Genomic DNA, 20,899 nt, shown 5'->3' on the forward strand with positions numbered 1-20,899 from the left:
ACACAAAACATAATCAAGGTAATAAGAGTAGAGGGTAAATTGAGATCCAACAACACCCATCTAATAACATCTTAGCTTATTCAATCATTAGTATTTTCCAAATTAACTTTCATAATCATACCCCCAGATTTCCCACGAGTCATACTAAAAAAGTGTACCTTCTTAACCACCACAATGTTATTAGTATTATTTTGGCCAAGGATAAAGCTACATTGAGTTAGTGCAACAATATTATCTAAGAAAGGCCTTAATCGACTCATAACAATCTTTGAAATTAGCTTTATAGTGACATTGTTAATTAGCTTAAAGTGATAAGCACAATCGTGATTACCAAGACCTTACCAAGAAAAGTGTTTGTGTTTAACTCCAAGTTGAGAGGTAAAACCCTGAAATTACTAGAGAGAGAAAAAGAACAGGTAAAGGCAAAAATAGGAAGTGTTCTTTACTTTTGCACTCCGATGATAAAGTCAAAGATCGATTATAGAAGATCAAAAGAATAGTAAAATAAAGAAAAAATAGAAGAAAATAAGATCATTAGATAAACATCCGGATGGCCTTATTTATAGTTGGAAGGTGAGGGATATGCGAGCTAAATTGGTGACATGGCCAAGTTGATGTTGCATTATACTTGTTAGGTTGACTTGATATGTCAGTTTAATCCAAAAGTCATAAATGCCCCTAACTATCTATTAACAATCTCTAATAAGAAAAAAGATCATTTTACCATTTAAACACAAAAATACTCCTAACATTTTGTCCTCCACCAAGTAGTCTAAATATCAAACTATTGAGTGTAAACTTAGCTGATCTAGCATGTGCCAACCTAATATTTGCTCGATGGTGCTAAAATTAACCTCGAGCATGGGTTTTAAATTATATACTTAATTGGTCGATCTTGGGTTTATCAAGGTGAGTGACCTAATGTCAAGGTGGGCAAAGGTTGGACTAAGTGAGCTTGTAAGTAATTGTCGATGTGATTTATACGTTTGATGTGGTGTGGACCAAAGTGAGACTTGTAGGTTTTTTTGGTGTTAGAATTTGATTTTCTGGTTTAATACAAGGTTAACTTGGTGTTTGACCAGTTTGATCAATCTAACCTAGATTTTTGACCAGTCTAAGTAAGTGAAATGATCAATTTACCCCTTTGTTATCTAAAAGTTGAATTTCATGAGAAAAAAAGAAATAAAATGGTAAAAAACCTAGAGTTGGAAATGAAAAGAGTCATCATCAATAATCGTCTAGGATACGTGACATGATTTGAAGTGCACATTTGACCATTATGTTAGCTACATAAAAGGTCCTCTAAGCCTTTATTTTTTACTTTACAACTTTCTTACTCTCAAATTGACCTAATTTAACCAACATAAAATTTTTTAGCTTCTTGCAATCGATCTTTCTTTTTTTTTTTTTCTCAATACATTTTTTCTTTTATTTTTTATCATGTCTTCTTCTGGTTCTAGGGATTGTAGTTTAGGGAGTTATGAGGTGGAGCTAAGGGAGGTCAACTTGAAGGTCGATGGTAAATGTCTTAGTCTCTTCTTTCATATAGGAAGGGATTATTCCAAGTTGCCTTTTAATTGAACCTGATATTAAAAAAAAATCCAAAATGAGTTGAAGATAATGTTTGTGCTAAAAAAAGGTAGGTCCATGATGGGGTGGAAGAGCTTCTTGTTGCATTTGACTTTAAGCTTGAAAATCTTACAGCTCTAATGTCTAAAGTTAGTTTGGCTCCTCTAACTGACCTTTCTTTTTTCTTTTCTATTCCTCATCTTCATTCTAAAAATTTTGTCCTTTCTATTTTTTTTCTCCAATCTTTTAAACTGATCTCAATTTCTATCCTTGATTTTTTCCCATTATTTGTGAAATCTTTTTGCCCTTCTTCTTTCTCCTTCGATGTCATTGTGGTTTAAGCTATTACTCAGGCATAGAATCTTACTCTTTTAGAATCTGAGTATTCTAAATATGAAAATTCTAAAGGTAAGGAGAATTTCAATGAATAGCAAAAAGAGCCAAGCTAAGAAGGTGATAAAAAGGAAAAGAGGCCTCACAAATTTAGAAACCTTAGCTCAAATTCCCTTTTATACTTTTTGTAGCTTAGGTTTAGTTTCTAAGGATGTGATAAAGAGCCTAAAAGGCAGGGTCAATCTTGAGAACTGCCTTAACATGTGCTCTGTACATCACTACCAATCTTTAAGGGTCAACTTTGACTTTCAAATAAGAGCTTACAAGATAAAGATGATAAAAATTAAAGAAAATGAATTTGAAGTGATAAAACCTTTAGTTTCTATTTTAATATTGTGTTGATGTACTTAATATTATTATTTACAATATTTTTTAGATATCTTTTCTTCCTCTAAAATTATTTATTGTACATTTTAAATTTTGTTAATTTTTAATTAAAACTTTAATTTTATTATGATTTGATATTTTAATTATATTATTTATATTTTACATATATTTTGAACATGTAAGTGATTAAATAATATTAATTTATGTTTTTACTCACATTTATATAAATAAAGATAATATGTGCATTGTACGATAGCAAACTAATTAAAAATATAATAAACACAAAATTATAAATATTTAGACACCCCTAGTTTAAAAGGACCTTTAAGGATCTTGGGCTTAACATTTGACATTTTTTTGTTTTTGGGTTGGGTGCTCATTTACTCTATTATATTTTTCATTGTTCTTTTATGTCTCTAGAAGGTTTTTTCTTTTTTATCTATCTCTATGTTTTTGAAGTGCAATTTAGGTGTGTAGTTAACTAAAGTGATTTTTTACTAGCACAGAGGAATTCACAAATTGACATGTATTATGTCGCATGCTAATTTAGGTTGTTATTTGGTATTTTGAAGTTCACATATGTGAATCAAAATTTTTAAGGATAAAAGTATAACATTTAAAAATAAAAAAATAAATGGATAGAGACCACATAAATAATAAGGATAAAAAATTAAAAAAAAAAAGAGTGATATAGCAACTAGCAAGAGATGAAGTGAGAGTAATGAAATAACAAAAAAAAAATAAGAATAAAGAATTAGAGAGGAAAATGAGTCTCTTTTTTTAGGTTTTCGAAAGACCTTTCTCAAGCTTTGAATTAATGCTGGTATAGAGGTGAAGAGAGAAGATTCTAATGGGTCAATATTCAAAACATGCTTTGGGTTCATGGCATTTTCAGATTTGGCAAAAGATTATTTTTTATCTGTTTTATTTTTATTTCATATTTACAAGTTTTTTAATTTCGTTGATTTAGACTTTTAGTTTTAAGTTAAATATTAGATTTGTTATTGGCAGAGATTGAATGGCTTTTTCATGCTTTGTAGGGACCAAAACAAATATAAAAAGGTTCTTAAAATGCAATAGGTAGGCCCGTTATAGTATATATGTTTGTCATTTAGTTTTGATTTTGTATATTTTATGATATTATTCATTGATTTAAATTTTTATTTTTAAGTCAAATATTAGGTTTATTGCTAGTAGATATTGAAAGGTTTCTTAAGCTTTGCAAAGACAAAGAAAAAAGATGAAAGGGTTTTTGATATGAGATAGTTAGGCATTTTATTTTTAAAATATTGATTGTTTAAAATTTATATTATTATCATGAGAGTTGAAACTCAACTTTGTTTCCTGTTTAGAAAAAAAAAAAGGTTTAGGAACATTTATTGAAGCATTACAAAGTACACAGGGTATGATTGCTTTAGGAAAAAACTTTCAGGCATAATGCATACTTTTTTTTGCCTTTTACAACAAATGAATTTCAGATTGCTTAGAAAAAAGTAGTAGAGTTGATAAAGCAAAGGATTCTTCTAGGTCATGCTTGGTATAATTTAATGTTTTTCATATATGCTTTATTGTATTATTGGTTGTGTGAAGTAGAAAAATAGCATTGAAATTTAGATTTGGATTGTTTATTTTGAATAGGATTACTATTAACACATCCTAAGAAGAACCTATGCAACATTTCAAACTATCAACTTTTTTTAAAGTATTAGCCTTTCCTCCATTAGCTATTATGGCCTAGATGATTGTATGATAATTGTCTTTATCCTATTATTTGATGGTACATTTTCATAACAAACATTGTTGTTACAATAGGGAACGATTTTAGAATGCACTTTAGTATCTTGTAGCAAATGGTCTAGGTGTTAAGTCACAAAATGGAAGTACTACCCTATAATACTTAATTAATTGATTGAGTGGTTGACATATAATCCAAATAATTCTAAGGTAACTTTTCTTCCTTTCTTTCTTTCTTTTTTTTTTTGTTTTTGAAAAAGGGGTATACCCTTTTTCATTTTTAATGTAACTTCTTTTCTTTAATCTATGATATAAAATGAGTCAACGAAGCATGGTGTAAATGAAATTCCTTAGATAATAAATAAAACAAGGTGTAAATGTGATAAGTAAATTTAGCAACCTGGGGGTATAGATTTTAGAAAACCTACATGATAAAAAGTACTTTTTAGGAAAGCCACTTGCTATACAAAAATAAGGAAAGCCTAGTAAGGGAAGGGCACATTATATAGAGTCTTCCTTTAAAAAAACCTATTCTAGGAAGGTTAGAATAGATGATACTAAAGTATGCCATTTTATCTTGGAGTTAAGGGTAATATGATGTGTTTTATATTTTTCTCTACTTTTTCTTTTTAGAAGATTGGTTGGATAAAGAATGAACATCAACATGGGTGCTGGTTAGAATGTTAAAAGTATAATATAATAATCTATGCCCTTAAAAGAAAAAAAAGTATTAAGATTGTTGTTTGTTATGATGTAATAGTTCTATAGATCAATGTGTTATTTGATCAAATCCTTTATTTTATAGTGCTACTATAAGTCTAGGTAGTCTTTCTTGATAATTTATTAAAGCAAAATCTTTAATTGTTTTATCCCATTTAAATGTAAATTTTAAAAGGTGGGCTGATTTCGAGATGTGTATTTGGTGTTATATGTTGAATGCACTCTAGCTGCTTCGGATATTGTTTTGGTTATCTAAATATGATTTTAGAGCTTAGAAATAGAGATATGTGTATATGTTAACAATGAAAAAGCAAAATTCTATACTTGATTTATTTGTTAAAAATGGATTTGTTTTGTTTTATACTTACATAGGTATGCTACTTTAGAGCGATTTTTCATTAAAGAAACTTGATGTGCTATCTGAATAAATTATTTTTGATAAACTATCCTCACAGGTCTTATTAGTCAAATCAAAATGCATTTTAGCTACTTGGATATTAGTTTTGGTTATCCAAATATAGTTTTAAAGCTTAGAAACAAGGTTGTGTATTTGTTAGTAATGAAAAAGCAAATTACTTTTTTGATTTATTTATTAAAAATGATTTTTTTTATGTTTTATACTTACATGGTATGCTACTTTAGAGCTATTTGTCTTTAAGAAACTTGATGTGATTATTTTTTTTAATAAGTTATCTTCAAAGGTCTAATTAGTCAATTTTTTGTTACTTATTTTAGCTAGAATAATTGAAAATAGCATGATTCAAGCAAGATAAAATAAAGCTGAGAAACTTGAAAGGTGAAAGAAAGGTAGGAAGATGGTAAGAAATTAATTTGAAATTTATAAAAGAAATATAAATAAAGAAGTTTACTAGTAAATTGACTTCATACTTTGTTGTTTGATATTGTTTATTTGTAATTTGAGTTCATTATTACAGGTTAAATTGTAAAGACAAAAGGATTTCCTATTCAAAATTGAAAATATATCAAATATCACTATAAACATCTTATTTAGTTCATAATTTTCGTTAAATCTAAATTTCTATTTTATTTATTTATTTTATTGAGTTTTTTTTTATTATTTTGGTTGTTTAAAAAAGGAGAAAGTCCAAAATTATAAAAGAAACAAGTTGGGATTGATATTTGGATTTTTTAGGTTGAAACCGAGTAAAAAAAAGTTAAGCTAGTTATTTTCAAATTTGGACTTCTATTAAAGTTGGGATTAAATATCTATTTAAAGACTCAAAATTAGCACAAAGGACAATAATCAAAAAGAAGAATTTGAGACCAAAAAGTTTTAGATAGTTCAAGTTTAAATTTTACGCTTTTTTCGATTTTCAGTGATTTTTCAATGAGATTTCCAGGTTTCGGTGATATTTTCCAACGAGCATTGTTCTCAATGAGGATTTTGTCGATACTTCTAGAATCTAATGACGATTATTAGTTTCCTTAAGCATCAAACTGGATATGAACCCAATTCGTAACGCAAAGATCCAAAACCTGCATCTCGTAAGTTTCAAGCTTGAGCTGAGCCGTCGATAGTTTCTTTGGTAATATTCTTTCTTTCTTTCTTTAATTTATTTTATGTAAATTTTATTTGTTCATTTTTATTTAAATTAATTTTTGTTAAAAATATTTTTAAATAAATCCATGAATCCTACCAAACTATTGAAGGATTTTCATAGGTTAAAAATTATTTTAAAATTATGAATTCTACCAAAGTATTAGAGAATTTCATAAGAAAATTTAATAAAAATATATATTTGAAATCAATCCTATCAAATTGTTAGAGGATTTAAATCTCAAAATCAAATTTTATTAAACTGTTGAAAGGTTTAATTATCTTTTTCAAGAATATGAATTTTTGAAATTAATCTAACCAAACTATTGGAGGATTTTATAATAACATTAAATTAAGAATGTTTTCAGATCAATCCAACCAAACTATTGAAGGATTTAAATCTTAAATTAAATCTTACAAACTATTGAAAATTTTAATATTTCTTTTAAATGATTTTATAAAATAATTTTTAATATTATTAAATTATTAAAGGATTTAAATCTCGAATTAAATTTTTTCAAACTATTGATAGATTTAATTATTTTTTTAAAAAAAAGTTAAATTTATAATTTTTTTAATCGTACCAAACTATTGGAGGATTTAAATCTCAAATAAAATCTTACCAAACTATATAAAGATTTTGTTGATTTTGAAACAATAAACTATTTGGTAGATATTAAAAATGTTTTAAGGTTTTAGATAACATGAAATCAACTAGTAACACTTTTCGGATAAGTGTTGTAGGAATGCTATAACGTTTATCACATGTAATCAATCATACTTCTAAATCCAATTTTAGTTTTGTAAACTAAAATCTACTATTTTAGAAATAGTATAATCAAGCTTGAGACTATTCTTTAAAAGGTGACAGATTTAAATAGGTGATCAATCGCACATAAATAAAAAAAATTGGTGACGATTCTTAAAGTTGTGTCTAGCAATAGGTGCATGAATCTATATGTTATAATAGTTTGACAACTCCATTAAGAATTTTGAGAGTCAAGCTAGTAATTGATTTTGTGTTGTTCAAGCCTAATTTAACAATTTTTTAAAAAAATTTTGTTTATTTTCAAGTATTAATTATCCTGTCATTCATTTGGATATGCATAACATAAGCTTTATACTTTAGTTTCGTCTTTTAAGAAGGAGTAAAGTACTTATGCTTTCATAAGATTTCATGTTTTTGCATAAGCTAGCAAAATACTCCTATTCAAATTGAACCCTTTTTGTTTATAGCCTCTAATGAGTGAGAATTAGGGTGTCTTATTAGTTTATCATGGACAATAATGAGATAAATAGTTTGAAAACCTTTAGATTATCAAGATATCCTAACCCAACTTATAGAAAAACTTAAGAAGCTAGCTGTAAGATAAAGCTATACCCAGCCAATATCTAGAAGAACCCAACACATGAAGGAACATTTTTAGTTTCATCAAATTTGGTGATAAAGTTGAAAGTGTTTAGGTTTAGTTGGCTTCTTATGCATTACATTAATACATTAATGCATTTATTTATTCATGCATCATTAAATTGTTACATTAACTTAAGCAATCATTTATTCATTTATACATCATTATGGGGTAAATATTAACTCATGCATCCATTCATGTAGTCATTTTATCAATCCATGCATAAGTAAACTGTTATATGCATGCATTTATTATCCATTTATGCATCATTGAATTGTTATGTACCACATTCAATACAAGCATATAGAAAAATTTCTCTAACAAGTTAGGATGATTCTTAGTATCTAGTAACACATCATCTTAATTGTGGTAAAAAAGTTCAAGGATAACTCAATTATTAGAGAATTACGATAGCTTTTTGTCACCATTATAACACTTGCACTCAAGCAAAGCTTATGGAGCAAGAAAATGCTAATTGAATTGAAAAGGTTGAGAAGGCCCAAATAGAAATTAAAAAGGAGTTGAAAAAGATTATGGAAAGACTTAACATGATAAATAAAGGTAAAGCTATTGAAAAAACTCTTACTTTGCTAGATTGCCCATCCTAAAGTGCTATGGACCTTTTATACCCTATTGGGTATAACCCATACGAGGCCTAAACATATCAAGGGGCATAAGTACAACAACTTCATTTTTTTGGGACATATTAATATTCAAATCCAAGAATGTCATTTACAACTCTTCAAGGATCCTTTCAAACTTATACTAATCCTACATTTGGTGTTGAGGTATTTGATTCTATTCAAGTTTCTAATTTGGTTGATCTCAAGGAATAAGAAAAATTGAAAATGAATAACTTTAAGGCAATAGAAGACTCATCCACTTTAAAGATGATTTTATTAGAAGATAGACTTTGAGTTGTTGAAAAAATGGATTTCTATTGGTCCATGGATGCATTTGAATTGTGTTTGGTACTTGATGTGGTAATCCAACCTAAGTTCAAGGTCCTATAATTTAAAAAATATGATGGGATCAAATGCCTTATGATTTTATGTCACCATGTATTACCATAAGATGGTCCCATATACTCGTGATAAGAAGCTCATGATTCATGTGTTTTAAAATAGCCTAATAGGCTCTATTACTAAATGGTATGTCCAGTTTTATAGAATTTATATCTAATCATGAAAATAATTAGCAAGAGCATTCATTACTCAGTATCAACATATCATAGATTTGGCTCATAATCATTTATCTTTACAAAATATGAAAAAAAAAAAGCTATTGAAAGCTTTAAAGAATATGCTTAAAGATGAAAAATTATGTTGTTCAAGTTCAACCACTTCTTACTAAGAATAAGACCACTGTCATATTCATTAGTACTTTGAAAGCCTTATATTATGAAAAAATGATTGGAAATGCTACAGAAACTTTTGCTAATATGGTTATCTCTAAAGAGATAATAGAAAATGTCATCAAGAATGAAAAACTTAATAAAGGTGATGCTTCTAATGCAAAGACAAATGGTAAGGCACTAAAAAAGAAAGAAAAATATGCCTAAGCTATGATTTATAAAAAAGAAATAAGCTGAAGGCTTTATCTCTCACAATCCTTATCTTTATTCTATGTACTCACCTTACTACCCGGCTATGAACAACATTTTCCCAAATTCTTATACTTATTAGCCAATTATACAATCAAGTGTGCAAACAAACTTTCAAACACTTGCACCTGATCTTACACTTGTATTTCAACTAGTTGTTCAACCTAAGATCTTTGTGAGTAACAAAACAGGAAAACTCTTTTAGACCTAACTCTCATGATATACACCAAGTTACTTCTTTAGCTCATTAAGAATTACTTGGTTGCACAAATCTATTTGGAACCTTTAAAGCCTCCTCACCCTAAGTGGTATGATGCGAATGCTATTTGTGATTATCATCCTTAGATTGTAGGCCATTCCATAAAAAATTGCACAGCATTAAAGTATAAGGTACAAAGTTTAGTCAAGGTTGGTTTGGTAAATTTTGAAAATAAGGAAAGGCTAAGTGTCATTGAAAATCCTTTGTTTAAGCAAATAGAGGCATAATTTTTAGAAGGTTTTAGGAGTTTTTAGATAGTAATGCAAGTTTTTACATGTTGTGAACATTAAAAAGGTCTTTTATTTGTCTTTTAGTTTCAATAAAATGGCAAGTGCATTTTATTATATGTTTCTCTTTTCATCGTTACGTTTACACACCTTCCATGCTACACCCATTCCCACATTTCAAATAATAAATGTTCAAATAGTCATGACAATAATTCAGGATTTAATTTTAAAAATCTTATTTATATTGATAACACTGATGATTAGGACCTATATTCTGTTGAGATTCTCGAAAGTTGAAGTGAGATGAATTATATAAAAAGAGTAAACTGATATGCTATTTTCACCTATCGAAAGACGAAAGTGGAGTTGTAAGTATGTGGTTCTTTTTGGTTAATTAACCATAAGTTTGTTTTTATTCAATAAATGTTTTTCAATGAGAGCATTCATTTTTTTTTATGAGAAATGACCATTTTTCTTTTATCGTTTACAAACAAGAAATTGTCCATTTGTTACAATTTTGAGCCTATTGTATATATTTTTTTAAAAAAAACCCAACCAAGGATCATCTATATGTTGGGAAGCAATATTTTAAGAAAAAAACCTATTCACAAAAAAAAAAATAAAAGTCACAAAAAGGTTTTAGTAATAAATTTTGAAAAAATCATGTTCACAAAAATGAAAAAAGTAAAAGCCAGAAATAATACTCAAGGGTAAAAAAAGTAAGATACCCTTTTGAGTTTAAACTTGTCTTGAAAAATGGGAAAAAAAGAAAAAAATGAGAAGATGATGAAGTTGAAAAATATAGCAAAATGCTAATGTGTTTTGCATGACGATGAATAATCTTTGGTTTGATTACCCTTAAACACATTTTTAGGCCTCTTTTATTCTTTTTTCACAACCCCTTTCCATAGCCTATGATACATGCCTTAAAAGTTCATTTTGATAAAATGTGAATACTTTAATTGAAAAATCGTATAATGCATTAAGACATGTTTATGATATAATCAAAGGATAATGAGATTATAATCTTCTCTTATATTTTGGGATTGATTTGTGGGAATGACTATGGTGAATGAAGCAAAAATGATGAATAAAATAAAATGATGAAAAGTGATGAAAAATGAGAAAAAAAAATGAAAGATGAAAAAGGAAGAAAATGGAAAACTTAAATTGAAAACCCGAAATGACAATTTAAGTAAGAAAAAGATAACTAGGTTGGAAACTTGTAAAGATAGCTTTGGTTTGAAAAGATGATATCATTTTAGAATCCTATGACATAGGGGCAAGATTTGGTTTGATGAGCTCAAAATATGAAAAACATCATTAGAATGAGTTTTTGAGAAAGAATTCTAGAATTGTATCTAAAATTGTTGGAAAATTCATTATTTAGATGTTATTATAGCATCCAAACATTTATACCAATAATATGCTTTGAAATTGTTCATTTGCTTATTTGTTCTTTAGACTTGATCTTATATTTATTACTTATTTTCTCCAATTTACCTTGCTCTCTATTTTCCCTAAATGAGTTGAGAAAATATCTTATGAATTGCATTTGCCATGAAATTGAAATGATGATAAAAAATGAATCCATAAAAGATCCTTGCATCATTTTGAAATGAAAAATTGAATGACATGTTAGCATGAAAAAGAAATATGAGTGACGAAGGAAACTTAAGAAAATGTTAATCCTTAAAGCCTTCAAAGAAAAGAAGGAACATTTTGAAAAAGTTCAAATATTATGATCAAATTGGCAAATGAAGATTTGGTTCATAAACTCGTTGATAAAACTTGTTAGCTAGTTTTGATATTATGATTCCTCAAAATTAAAATGGAAAAAAGGTATTGAAAAGATCTTAAAAACCTTTTTGTCACAATTAAAGGTTACATTCATGACATTGCATTCATAGCATGTCATTCATTGCATTTGTTTGATAAGAAGTTGTGATCTTGGATTGTGAAATTAAGATTAATGAAAGTGTGAAATATTTTATTTGAAGATAAGTTTTTCAAAAAAATGAGACTTTAATATCTGGTGAAGCATAATTTTTAGAGATAAGGTTTTGATTCCCAATGGGAAGATTTATTGAGAAAGTGAGTAAGGTGTTGATCCTTGATTGAGGAAAAAATTCTACAAAGATAAGACTTCTTAATGAGATTTTGATCCTTAGTTAAGAAAATTTTATAAAGATGGATTTCAATCATAAATTGAGGAAAAGAGTCGAAGATAAGAAATTTAACTTTTGGATAAAGGCAATAGTTTCAAGGAAAATTGATAAACCTTTGTTAAGGAGCATTTTTATACTTTTCCAAAAGTTGTTGAACTTTTGTTTAAAAGAAGCCTTTTATAATTTTTTTGAAGTTGTTAAGCCTCTAATGAGAGAAGTATTTTATAATTTTTCAAAGTTATTGAGCCTCTAATGAAATGAGTCTTTTATAATTTTTTAAAGTTATTGAGCTTTTGGTCAAATTAGCCTTTTTAAAATATTCAAAGTTTCATAACCTTTAGTTAAATGAGCCTTTTATAAATTTGCTAAAGTTGTTAAGCCTTTGATAAGATGAGCCTTTTATAATTTTTTAAAGTTATTAAACCTTTGATGAGAAAAGCCTTTTAAATTTTTTAAAGTTGATGTTAAGCCTTTGTTTAGAAAAAACCTTTTCAAAAAAAGATTGGTAGATTAGGATCCAAACATAATAGGTGTATATATCTTTGCACATTTTCTGTTTCACAGAAAATGCGCAAAGATGGGTAATTGTAGATTTCCCATTTAGTTCAAGGTTTTAGTTAAAGTTAAATTTTTATTTTATTTATTTTATTGAGTTTTGTATTTTTTTTATTATTTTGATTGTTTAAAAAATAAGAAAGTTTAAAATTATAAAAGAAAAGAGTTGGGATTGAAAAAGGATCGAAATCCTTAAAGGTGTGCTTTATTGGGATTTTTTAGATTGAAACCGAGTGAAAAAGAAGTTAAGATAATTGTTTGCAAAATTAGACTCCTATTGAAGTTAGGATTAAATCCTTATTTAAAACCTACAATTAACACAAAGAACAACAATCATAAAAAAGAATTTGAGAGTAAAAAAATTTTAAATAGTTTAATTTCAAAATTTAAGCTTTTTTTTATTTTTGATGATTTTTCAATGAGATTCCCAAGCTTTAGTAAAATTTCCCAACGAGCATTAAAGTTCTTGATGAAGACTCTAATGATACTTCCAGATTCTAACAACTATTCTCAATCATTGATTATGGACCTAACCCATGGCACTAAGATCCAGCAACTTGCATCTCACAAGTCTTAAGCCCGAGTCGAACCACTGATTTTTTTTTTGGTAATTTTGTTATTTATTTATTTATTTTATGTAAATTTTATTTACTCATTTTATTTAAATTAATTTTTGTTAAAAATATTTTTTAAATAAATTCATAAATCCTTCTCAATCATTAGAGAATTTTTATGGGTTAAAAATTATTTTAAAATTATAAATTCTACCAAACTATTGAAAAATTTGATAAGGAAGTTTAATAAAAATATATATATTTTTAAAACAATCATATCAAATTATTGAAGAATTTAAATATCAAAACTTAATCTTACTAAACTATTAAAAGGTTTAATTATCTTTTTCAAGAAAATGAATTTTTGAAATTAATCCTATTAAATTATTGAAAGATTTCATAACAAAATTAAATTAAGAATGTTTTCAAATCAATCATACCAAATTATTTGAGGATTTAAATTTTAAATTAAATCTTATCAAACTATTAAAAGATTTAATATTTTTGTTAAACAAATTTATAATTTTTTTAATCATATTAAATTATTAAAGGATTTGAATCTCGAATTAAATCTTACGAAATTATTAGAAGATTTAATTATTTTTTAAGAAAAAAGTTAAAATTTTAATTTTTAATCTTATCAAATTATTGAAGAATTTAAATATCAAATAATATCTTACTAAATTATTAGAAGATTTTGTTGATTTTAAAGTAATAAATTATTTGATAAATTTTAAAAATGTTTTAAAGTTTTAGATAATACACAATGAAATAGCATTATCATTTGGATAGACTTGGTAAGAATATTATAGTTTTCTCTACATATAATTATACTTTCATTTAATTTTGATCGCATAGACTAAATTCTATTCTTTTAAGAATTATTGAGTCAAGTTTGAGATTTTTTTTAAAAGATAATAAATTTAATTAGATAATCAATCACATTTAAATAAAAAAAATTAATAATGACTCTTAAAATTATATTTAGCAATAAATTCATAAATTTATACATCATAATCATTATACCTAAAATTATAAGAATAATAATGATTTTCTTCATTGTGTACTTTGGAACGTTTTAAAAGTTAAGTATTTTATCTATTGATAACTTATAAATTTTTTTTAAATCACATTAATTTTATAATTTTTTTAAGCAATATTTATCATGAAGATAATAATAATAATAATAATAATAATAATAATAATAATAAATTAAACGAAATTAAAATTCAATAATAAGACAAATTATTAAGCCATAGTACAAAAATAAATTTCATCTGAATTCTTCTACTGTTTTTCTCTTCCTTTTACCCGGTTAACCGGTTAGATTTTTTATGACGTGGTTTGCTGAAAACGCAATCCAATCCGGTAACTGGAGGGAGACTCCCACGTGTGTTCAGTCTCTCGGACTCCAGCCCCGCGTTCTACGTGCCAATATAGCTGACATTTCAAGCTGATATTTATTTTCATACAAATCCAAAGTTCCAAACCCTAACGGAACCTGGAAAACTCTTCCCTGCAAAACCTACGGCAAAAATGTTGAGGCTGGCGTCGGGAAGGCTGCTTGGGCTAGCGTCAAGGGAGGTCTCATCACGGCCCGTTCAGATTTTGCCACGTCTTTACCACGAGAATGTCATCGACCACTACAACAATCCTCGTAATGTCGGGTCCTTCGATAAGAACGACCAGAACGTCGGCACGGGATTGGTCGGTGCTCCGGCTTGTGGCGATGTTATGAAGCTGCAAATCAAAATCGACGAGAAGTCGGGGAAAATCGTCGATGCTTGCTTTAAAACATTCGGCTGTGGATCGGCAATTGCGTCTTCTTCTGTTGGTATGCCAATTATTATTATTATTATTATTTTGGTTAATGAGATTTGTAGGTATAATTCTTTTTCATTGAAGCTGTAATTCTTTTTCATTGAAGTTGTAATATTTATTTATTTTATCTTTGTTTTCTTGAATTAAAAACTTTACATGAGGATTTAAATTCCAAATCCAAAAATTTTGAATCCAAATTTAAGTTTTCAAATGCGACCTAGTTGGGTTATGTTTGATTTCAGTGGGAAACTCACAAACAAAACGCAAACAGAGCACGGATTGGTTGTTTATTATTATTATTATTATTATTATTATTATTATTATTATTATTATTATTATTATTTCCATCCAAAACAAATAAAAAAGTCCGTTTTTGCATACAAAATCAAATAATTATTTTAAACACTTAAATTAAAATTTTATTTTTAATAAAGAAAATTACTTTAGTATACAACAAATATGCTTAATTACTGTTGCATTTAGTTAATTTTAGAGATCATAAAAGGAATCAGCAAAAACCAACAGAACCAAATGCCTATCTGTTTGTGAATGTTATTAAAGGCCTAATCTGTTTTATGAATGTTATTCAATATTTTGTACTTAAAAGAGTTTATTTGCCGGAGGAGCTATGTAGTAACTTGGGGTTTCATGTTGCAGCTACTGAATGGGTGAAGGGAAAAAGCATGGATGAAGTGCTAACCATTAAAAACACGTAAGTATGATTATATATTTGATTTTGACTTGTATATTCTACAGGTATACTTTCTGGTATTCCTTTTTTCCGTTCCATTTTGTTTATTTGCTCATCAGATTGCATGCTTTTATGTGGCTTTTTGATATCTGATCATTGAAATAATTAAGTGGAATTTTTTAATTGTGTAATTAATTAATTTATACTTTCTGTTCTTACTTTTCTCCTTTAATTTAAAGTTTTTAACTTTGTAATAGAAACTTATAACCTTAATTCTGCTATGTAGAGATCATCTTCTTTCTTGCATTATCTTCTCTTTTATCTAGTCATATCTGCCTCTGGTAAGGGAAGTCGTTAATTAATTGCAGCTATATTATGCTTGTTAACTGTTTATTTATTTTAGTAATTCTAGGATATTCTCTATTCTCTATGTGTAGATGTTGAAGTTTTAGTTTCTATATTGTTGCACAATAATGAAGGCCTAATATTGGCAATAAATCATGGAAGACAGAGTGTCTGATCAAATAATGTTCACCTGAGGATCGAGCTATTCTAACAAGATGTATTAAGCAGTTTTTGATTGATTAAGTTTCAGAGTATGATTTTAAGTATCAAAGGAATCAATATAAAAATACAATTATGAAGATAGAAGCAGTTAGTCAAGTGAAAAAATATTTCTTTTGATTGTGATTTTTTCATTGCAACATAAATATATGTATGGCATAAATTGTAATTGCATGATTGTCTATATAGATAACTCCAGAACATCTAAATTGAAGCCTTAAGGTGATTATACAGCAGATAGTTATCAGAATTCACCTACAGCAGAATAAGTTAATTCATAGCTTTCATGGGTTAACAGCTCAGCCGCTGTGTTCCTGTTTAGGTTTAAAGACAATATATAACATATATGTGAATTAGTTGGAAGGACAACATATGATAGAAGAAATGGGGTAAGGAAATATAAGATTGATGTCAAAGAATGTAGTTATGTTTTAACTTTTATTTCAATTTATAGCGTGGATGTGCAGGGTACACAACAAAGTCCCTGTTTGGTTTCTGGTATCATTGGTTCATTTTATTATTTTTTTCTTAATGTTTCTTCAAATCAAACTTACTCATGCTGGACTGTAAATATGAGTATTTTATTGTGTTTTTACTAACATAAATATTGCAGGGAGATCGCAAAACATCTAGCACTTCCACCAGTTAAGCTGCACTGCAGTATGCTTGCAGAAGATGCTATCAAGGCAGCTGTAAAAGATGTAGAAGCGAAACGTGCCAAGTTGAATGGCAGTTCAAATGCTTCACCTAATGAGATGGCTGCTGATGCATGATGTCTGTGTATATGCTGAGAAAAAAAGTCTGGAGACTCGGTACTCAGATTATCTAAGGTTACCCTTCATTGTGTCAAGTTAGGTAGACAGAGACAAAATGGATCAAGGGAAACTCTAAAGTACCATTTAGAGGACACATGTAATATTACTTGTCTAGAGGGGATGTTTGATAAATGGTAAAACTATGAATAAAGCATTGGCTCAATTCAGATACAATCATTGTAATGTTCAGTGTTGAAGCTAGAGTCTTCTGTGCTTGCACCTCCTTTCAAGTTTGAGGTTATGCATTTTACCATTTTTTTTTCTTTTGAAACTGGTGACAGTTTTGGGATCAAAATTGGTTTGCCTTTGTAAGCATTTTGGAATCCCTTTTGCTGTAAGGAGCAAATCACTTATAATAATTGTACTATAATTAATTAATCAGAATTTAAAGTTGTGTAGGGTCTATCACTTCCTAGTGTGGACTCGACACTTATAAGTGATAGATTTTTGCATAATTTTTAATTGTGATTAAATAATTATAAGATTGTAATAAAAAGAATTACAGGTGACCTGATTCCATTGTTGTGTGTGGATTTAGCCGTTAGTATTCTTAATATTTTTTTAGATAATTGGACTTAGGTCTTATTAACTAGTGCTCAGACAAGCTTTTCTCGACATACTTTTGAGGGCAACTTATGCCGTAGCCATCAGTCGAGACTTGCCAAGGAAAAAATAGCCATAGCCATCAGGCAATATACAAGGTTTTTGATAAAAAACACAAGCATATGTCAACTTCTAGCCCGGGTGCATACCTGCCAAGAGGCATGTATGCCGGAGATTCTTCGAAAATGAACCCAAAATATAAGGTTCTTGGTTCCATGGAAGGGCTTAGTGATGCGTAGTATTTAAACATATGAGAGTTTAATGTGTTATATGATTGCAAAAGAGCAGTTAGTGCAATTTTTTTAGCATTTACCAGCTATATTGTGGCAGGATTTTTTTCGATGTCCACTTAATAAAGTGTCGATGAATTTATTAATTTTGTAAACAAAAAGGGTGTTTAGGAAAAATTTTTAAGGATGTCTAGAAAGAATTTTCCTTCAAATTTTCTTATTTTTCAAAATTTGAAATTTTATAAACTCTCTAGTTCAAAGGTTGCATCTACCCCTGCATGCTATCGGCATTCATTCCATAGGATTCTGGAATTGGGAGAGAGCTTACACTGAGCTTTCACTGGACTTTTAGGCCAGACGGTATGTGAACAGCTTAAATGACAAGTTCATTGATGACAGATTGTGGGGAAAGTCAATCTTGTTTAGAGCACTTTCCAGGAAGATGATGTTGAAATGGAAAATCCATCGCAAATGTTGTGGAATAAGCTAGCTTTCGGAGAATAGTGCATGAAATATGTTTGGGAAAGCTGTAGCATACAAAGATGCTGGAGAAAGTAAATTTGTATCAACACAAAAGATAGAACAATTAGACGAAAAATGCTCCTAGCCACGATAATGCCAATTGAAAGACAATGATAGAACCAGAATGACGATGCAACAGCAAGCAAAGCCCATCAAAATGTTTTTTTTTTTTTTGAATAATAATGCATATTCATTTACTCATAATTCGCGTTTGAATCAGTTACAATAATTTCATGCACGAAAGCAGGGTAGTCTTCGACCCAGGACAATTCTTCATCTAACTCCAATCCATGTACTGCCAATCTGTTTGCAGCAACATTCCCCGTTCTTCTAATATGCTGTGCTTTGCATCCATGCAGTTCTCCCATTTTCTGTCTTGCTTCTTCAATTATTTGACCTATAGGGGACATATTTTTAGTCCATGATCGGAGCTTGCTGATGCTCGTCAATGCATCTCCTTCCAGTTCAAAGTTTCTTATCCCCAGATCCTTTGCAAAGTCCATAGCACACACTGCCGCTACAGCTTCGACTGCGAAAGAGTTCGTCATCCAAGGTAACCTATTACTATGGGCTCCCAATACTCTGCCTTCCTCATCCCTAATGATCACCCCTATCCCTCATTTTTTTTTTGCCTTATCCATGGCTCCATCAAAATTCACCTTGATGGTGCCTCTTCCAGGATGTCTCCATCGCCTAGTTTCCGCAATATTCATTCCCATGTGTTGCTGGTGTACCTTGTTGAATTCCTCCATGTACTTCCTTGTAAATCCATCTGCATTTTCTGTTTCCCTCCTTTTTTCACCGTGGTATTCATGGTTTCGATCATTCCAAATTGTCCACATTCCAACCATGAACGTCTGCAATTTCTCTATCGTGGCATTAGTGATTACCTCAGAAAAACAGTGCCAACAATTCCCATTTTCTTCCTCGCTCCACTGGAAACTTAATTTTTCCTAGACTCCCTTTGCCCAACGACACTCTTTTATTGCACGTAGGACTGTTTCAGGGTTTTGATCGCATCTTTGGCACATAACCTCCATTGGTATTCTCCTCTTTGCTAGGTTTGTCATTACAGGGAGAAAACCCTTCCTCACTTTCCATGTTAGCACCTTAATTTTTGTTGGCACTTGTGCGTCCCAAAACCTTGTCCATACTTTCTGTCTTCCCCTTATATCTTCGTTGTCTTCTTTTGCAAATCTACCCTCCTGTGACAGTTTACATAACAGCTTGTAACCACTTCGCACTGTATACTCCCCCTTACTATCAAAATGCCACACTAAAGTGTCCGGCCTGTCTAGTTTGCTAAAGGGGATCGCACATATTGCTTTTGCTTCCTCACGTGAAAACAACTCGTGTATCATATTCCATTTCCACATACGGGTATTCTCCTCAATTAAGTCTGCCACCAGTGTTGTCTCATCGTTATGGTCCCTTGGTGATTAAGGCGTAAACAAGGAGAGGCTGGAATCCATTTATTAGTCCAAACTCTGATTGACCGACCATTACCCACTCGCCACCTTAGGCCTTGCTATAGAACTGCCTTAGTTGCCCATATGCCAGTCCACGTGAGTGACGGATGTGATCCTACATTGGAATCAAGAAAAGAAACATTTGGGAAGTATTTGTCGTTCAAGATTCTATGAGCTAGAGTGTCAGGATTCGTTAGAATCCTTCACCCTTGTTTTGCTAAAAGAACCTTGTTGAACTCCCCCATCTCTTTAAACCCCATACCTCCATCTTTTTTTGCCTTGGCCAATTCCTTCCAATTCTGCCAGTGTATTCCTCTTGACTCCTTATTGTTTCTCCACCAATAATTGTTAAACAATTTATTGATCTCTTCACACATAGTGTTTTTGGTAGAAGAAAGCAGCTCATTACATAAGTAGGAATTGATTGCAGAATGGATTTAATGAAGACTTCCTTTCCCCCCAATGACAACAATCTCTGACATCTTCCATTCATCCTTGTCTTTATTCCGTCCTTTAGGTCTCTAAAAGGCCCTTCTCTTGTCTCTCCCCACCATTGCTTGCTGACCCAAGTACTTCTCTACATTTGTTGTCTCATTCACACCAAACATGCTTCTGATCTCCTCCTTTTGTCCTACTCCAGTGTTGCTACTACAAAAAGGGCTGATTTGTCAAGATTTATTTTTTGAGCCGAGCTCTCTTCATATCGCTTTAGCACGTCCATCACTTTGTCGCTCTCACCTCTATTAGCCATTGCGAATAGGAGGCTGTCATCCGCAAAGAATAAGTGATTAACTTGAGGTCCATTTCGGCTTGCCCGTCATCCATGTAGCAACCCCTGATCTTGACACTTCTTTAATAAGGCAGAAAGACCTTTAGTACACAAACGAAATAAATATGGTGACACAAGAAATATTTCATTGGTGAGCCTTCCGTTGACCACAATCGAATATGAGACAGATCTTACACAATTCTTTAGACTAGTGATCCACCTATAATGAAACCCCATCCTGTCCATTATTGCCTCTAAGAAACTCCACTCCACCTGATCATAAGCCCTGCTAATGTCAAGTTTTAAAGCAAAGAAACCCTTTCTCATATGTTTCTTATT

General features: G+C 29.7%; 2 protein-coding genes and 1 pseudogene across 2 annotated transcripts; 1 reads left to right on the top strand and 2 right to left on the bottom strand.

The window, feature by feature from the left end:
* Positions 1 to 14,544: 14,544 nt before the first annotated feature.
* Positions 14,545 to 17,197, top strand: LOC111296718 (iron-sulfur cluster assembly protein 1-like). The gene is made up of 3 exons (XM_022891157.2): positions 14,545 to 14,910; positions 15,555 to 15,609; positions 16,766 to 17,197. The coding sequence occupies exons 1-3, from the start codon at positions 14,613 to 14,615 to the stop codon at positions 16,923 to 16,925; spliced, it is 513 nt and encodes a 170-aa protein (XP_022746892.1). The 5' UTR covers positions 14,545 to 14,612; the 3' UTR covers positions 16,926 to 17,197.
* Positions 17,198 to 18,492: 1,295 nt separating this feature from the next.
* On the bottom strand, positions 18,493 to 20,316 carry LOC149515628 (uncharacterized; annotated as a pseudogene).
* LOC111297474 (uncharacterized) lies at positions 19,276 to 20,616 on the bottom strand. Its single transcript, XM_089741761.1, has 4 exons — positions 20,530 to 20,616; positions 20,054 to 20,368; positions 19,863 to 19,906; positions 19,276 to 19,753 (listed from the first exon to the last, which is right to left on the bottom strand). The coding sequence occupies exons 1-4, from the start codon at positions 20,614 to 20,616 to the stop codon at positions 19,276 to 19,278; spliced, it is 924 nt and encodes a 307-aa protein (XP_089597887.1).
* Positions 20,617 to 20,899: the final 283 nt, after the last annotated feature.

Source organism: Durio zibethinus, chromosome 12 (genome assembly GCF_047325235.1).
Source record: "Durio zibethinus cultivar Kanyao isolate XHJ-2024 chromosome 12, ASM4732523v1, whole genome shotgun sequence".
Classification (NCBI taxonomy): Eukaryota; Viridiplantae; Streptophyta; class Magnoliopsida; order Malvales; family Malvaceae; genus Durio; species Durio zibethinus.

What these genes read in the sequence shown, in the direction of transcription:
- LOC111296718 (XM_022891157.2), top strand. Translation starts at nt 14,613, where the DNA reads ATGTTGAGGCTGGCGTCGGGAAGGCTGCTTGGGCTAGCGTCAAGGGAG. An exon ending in AATTGCGTCTTCTTCTGTTG is followed by an intron (nt 14,911 to 15,554) that starts GTATGCCAATTA and finishes TTCATGTTGCAG; the next exon opens with CTACTGAATGGGTGAAGGGA. An exon ending in GTGCTAACCATTAAAAACAC is followed by an intron (nt 15,610 to 16,765) that starts GTAAGTATGATT and finishes TAAATATTGCAG; the next exon opens with GGAGATCGCAAAACATCTAG.
- LOC111297474 (XM_089741761.1), bottom strand. Translation starts at nt 20,616, where the DNA reads ATGGATGACGGGCAAGCCGAAATGGACCTCAAGTTAATCACTTATTCT. An exon ending in CAAGGCAAAAAAAGATGGAG is followed by an intron (nt 19,907 to 20,053) that starts GTATGGGGTTTA and finishes ATTCCAATGTAG; the next exon opens with GATCACATCCGTCACTCACG. An exon ending in CTGGCATATGGGCAACTAAG is followed by an intron (nt 19,754 to 19,862) that starts GCAGTTCTATAG and finishes TTAATCACCAAG; the next exon opens with GGACCATAACGATGAGACAA.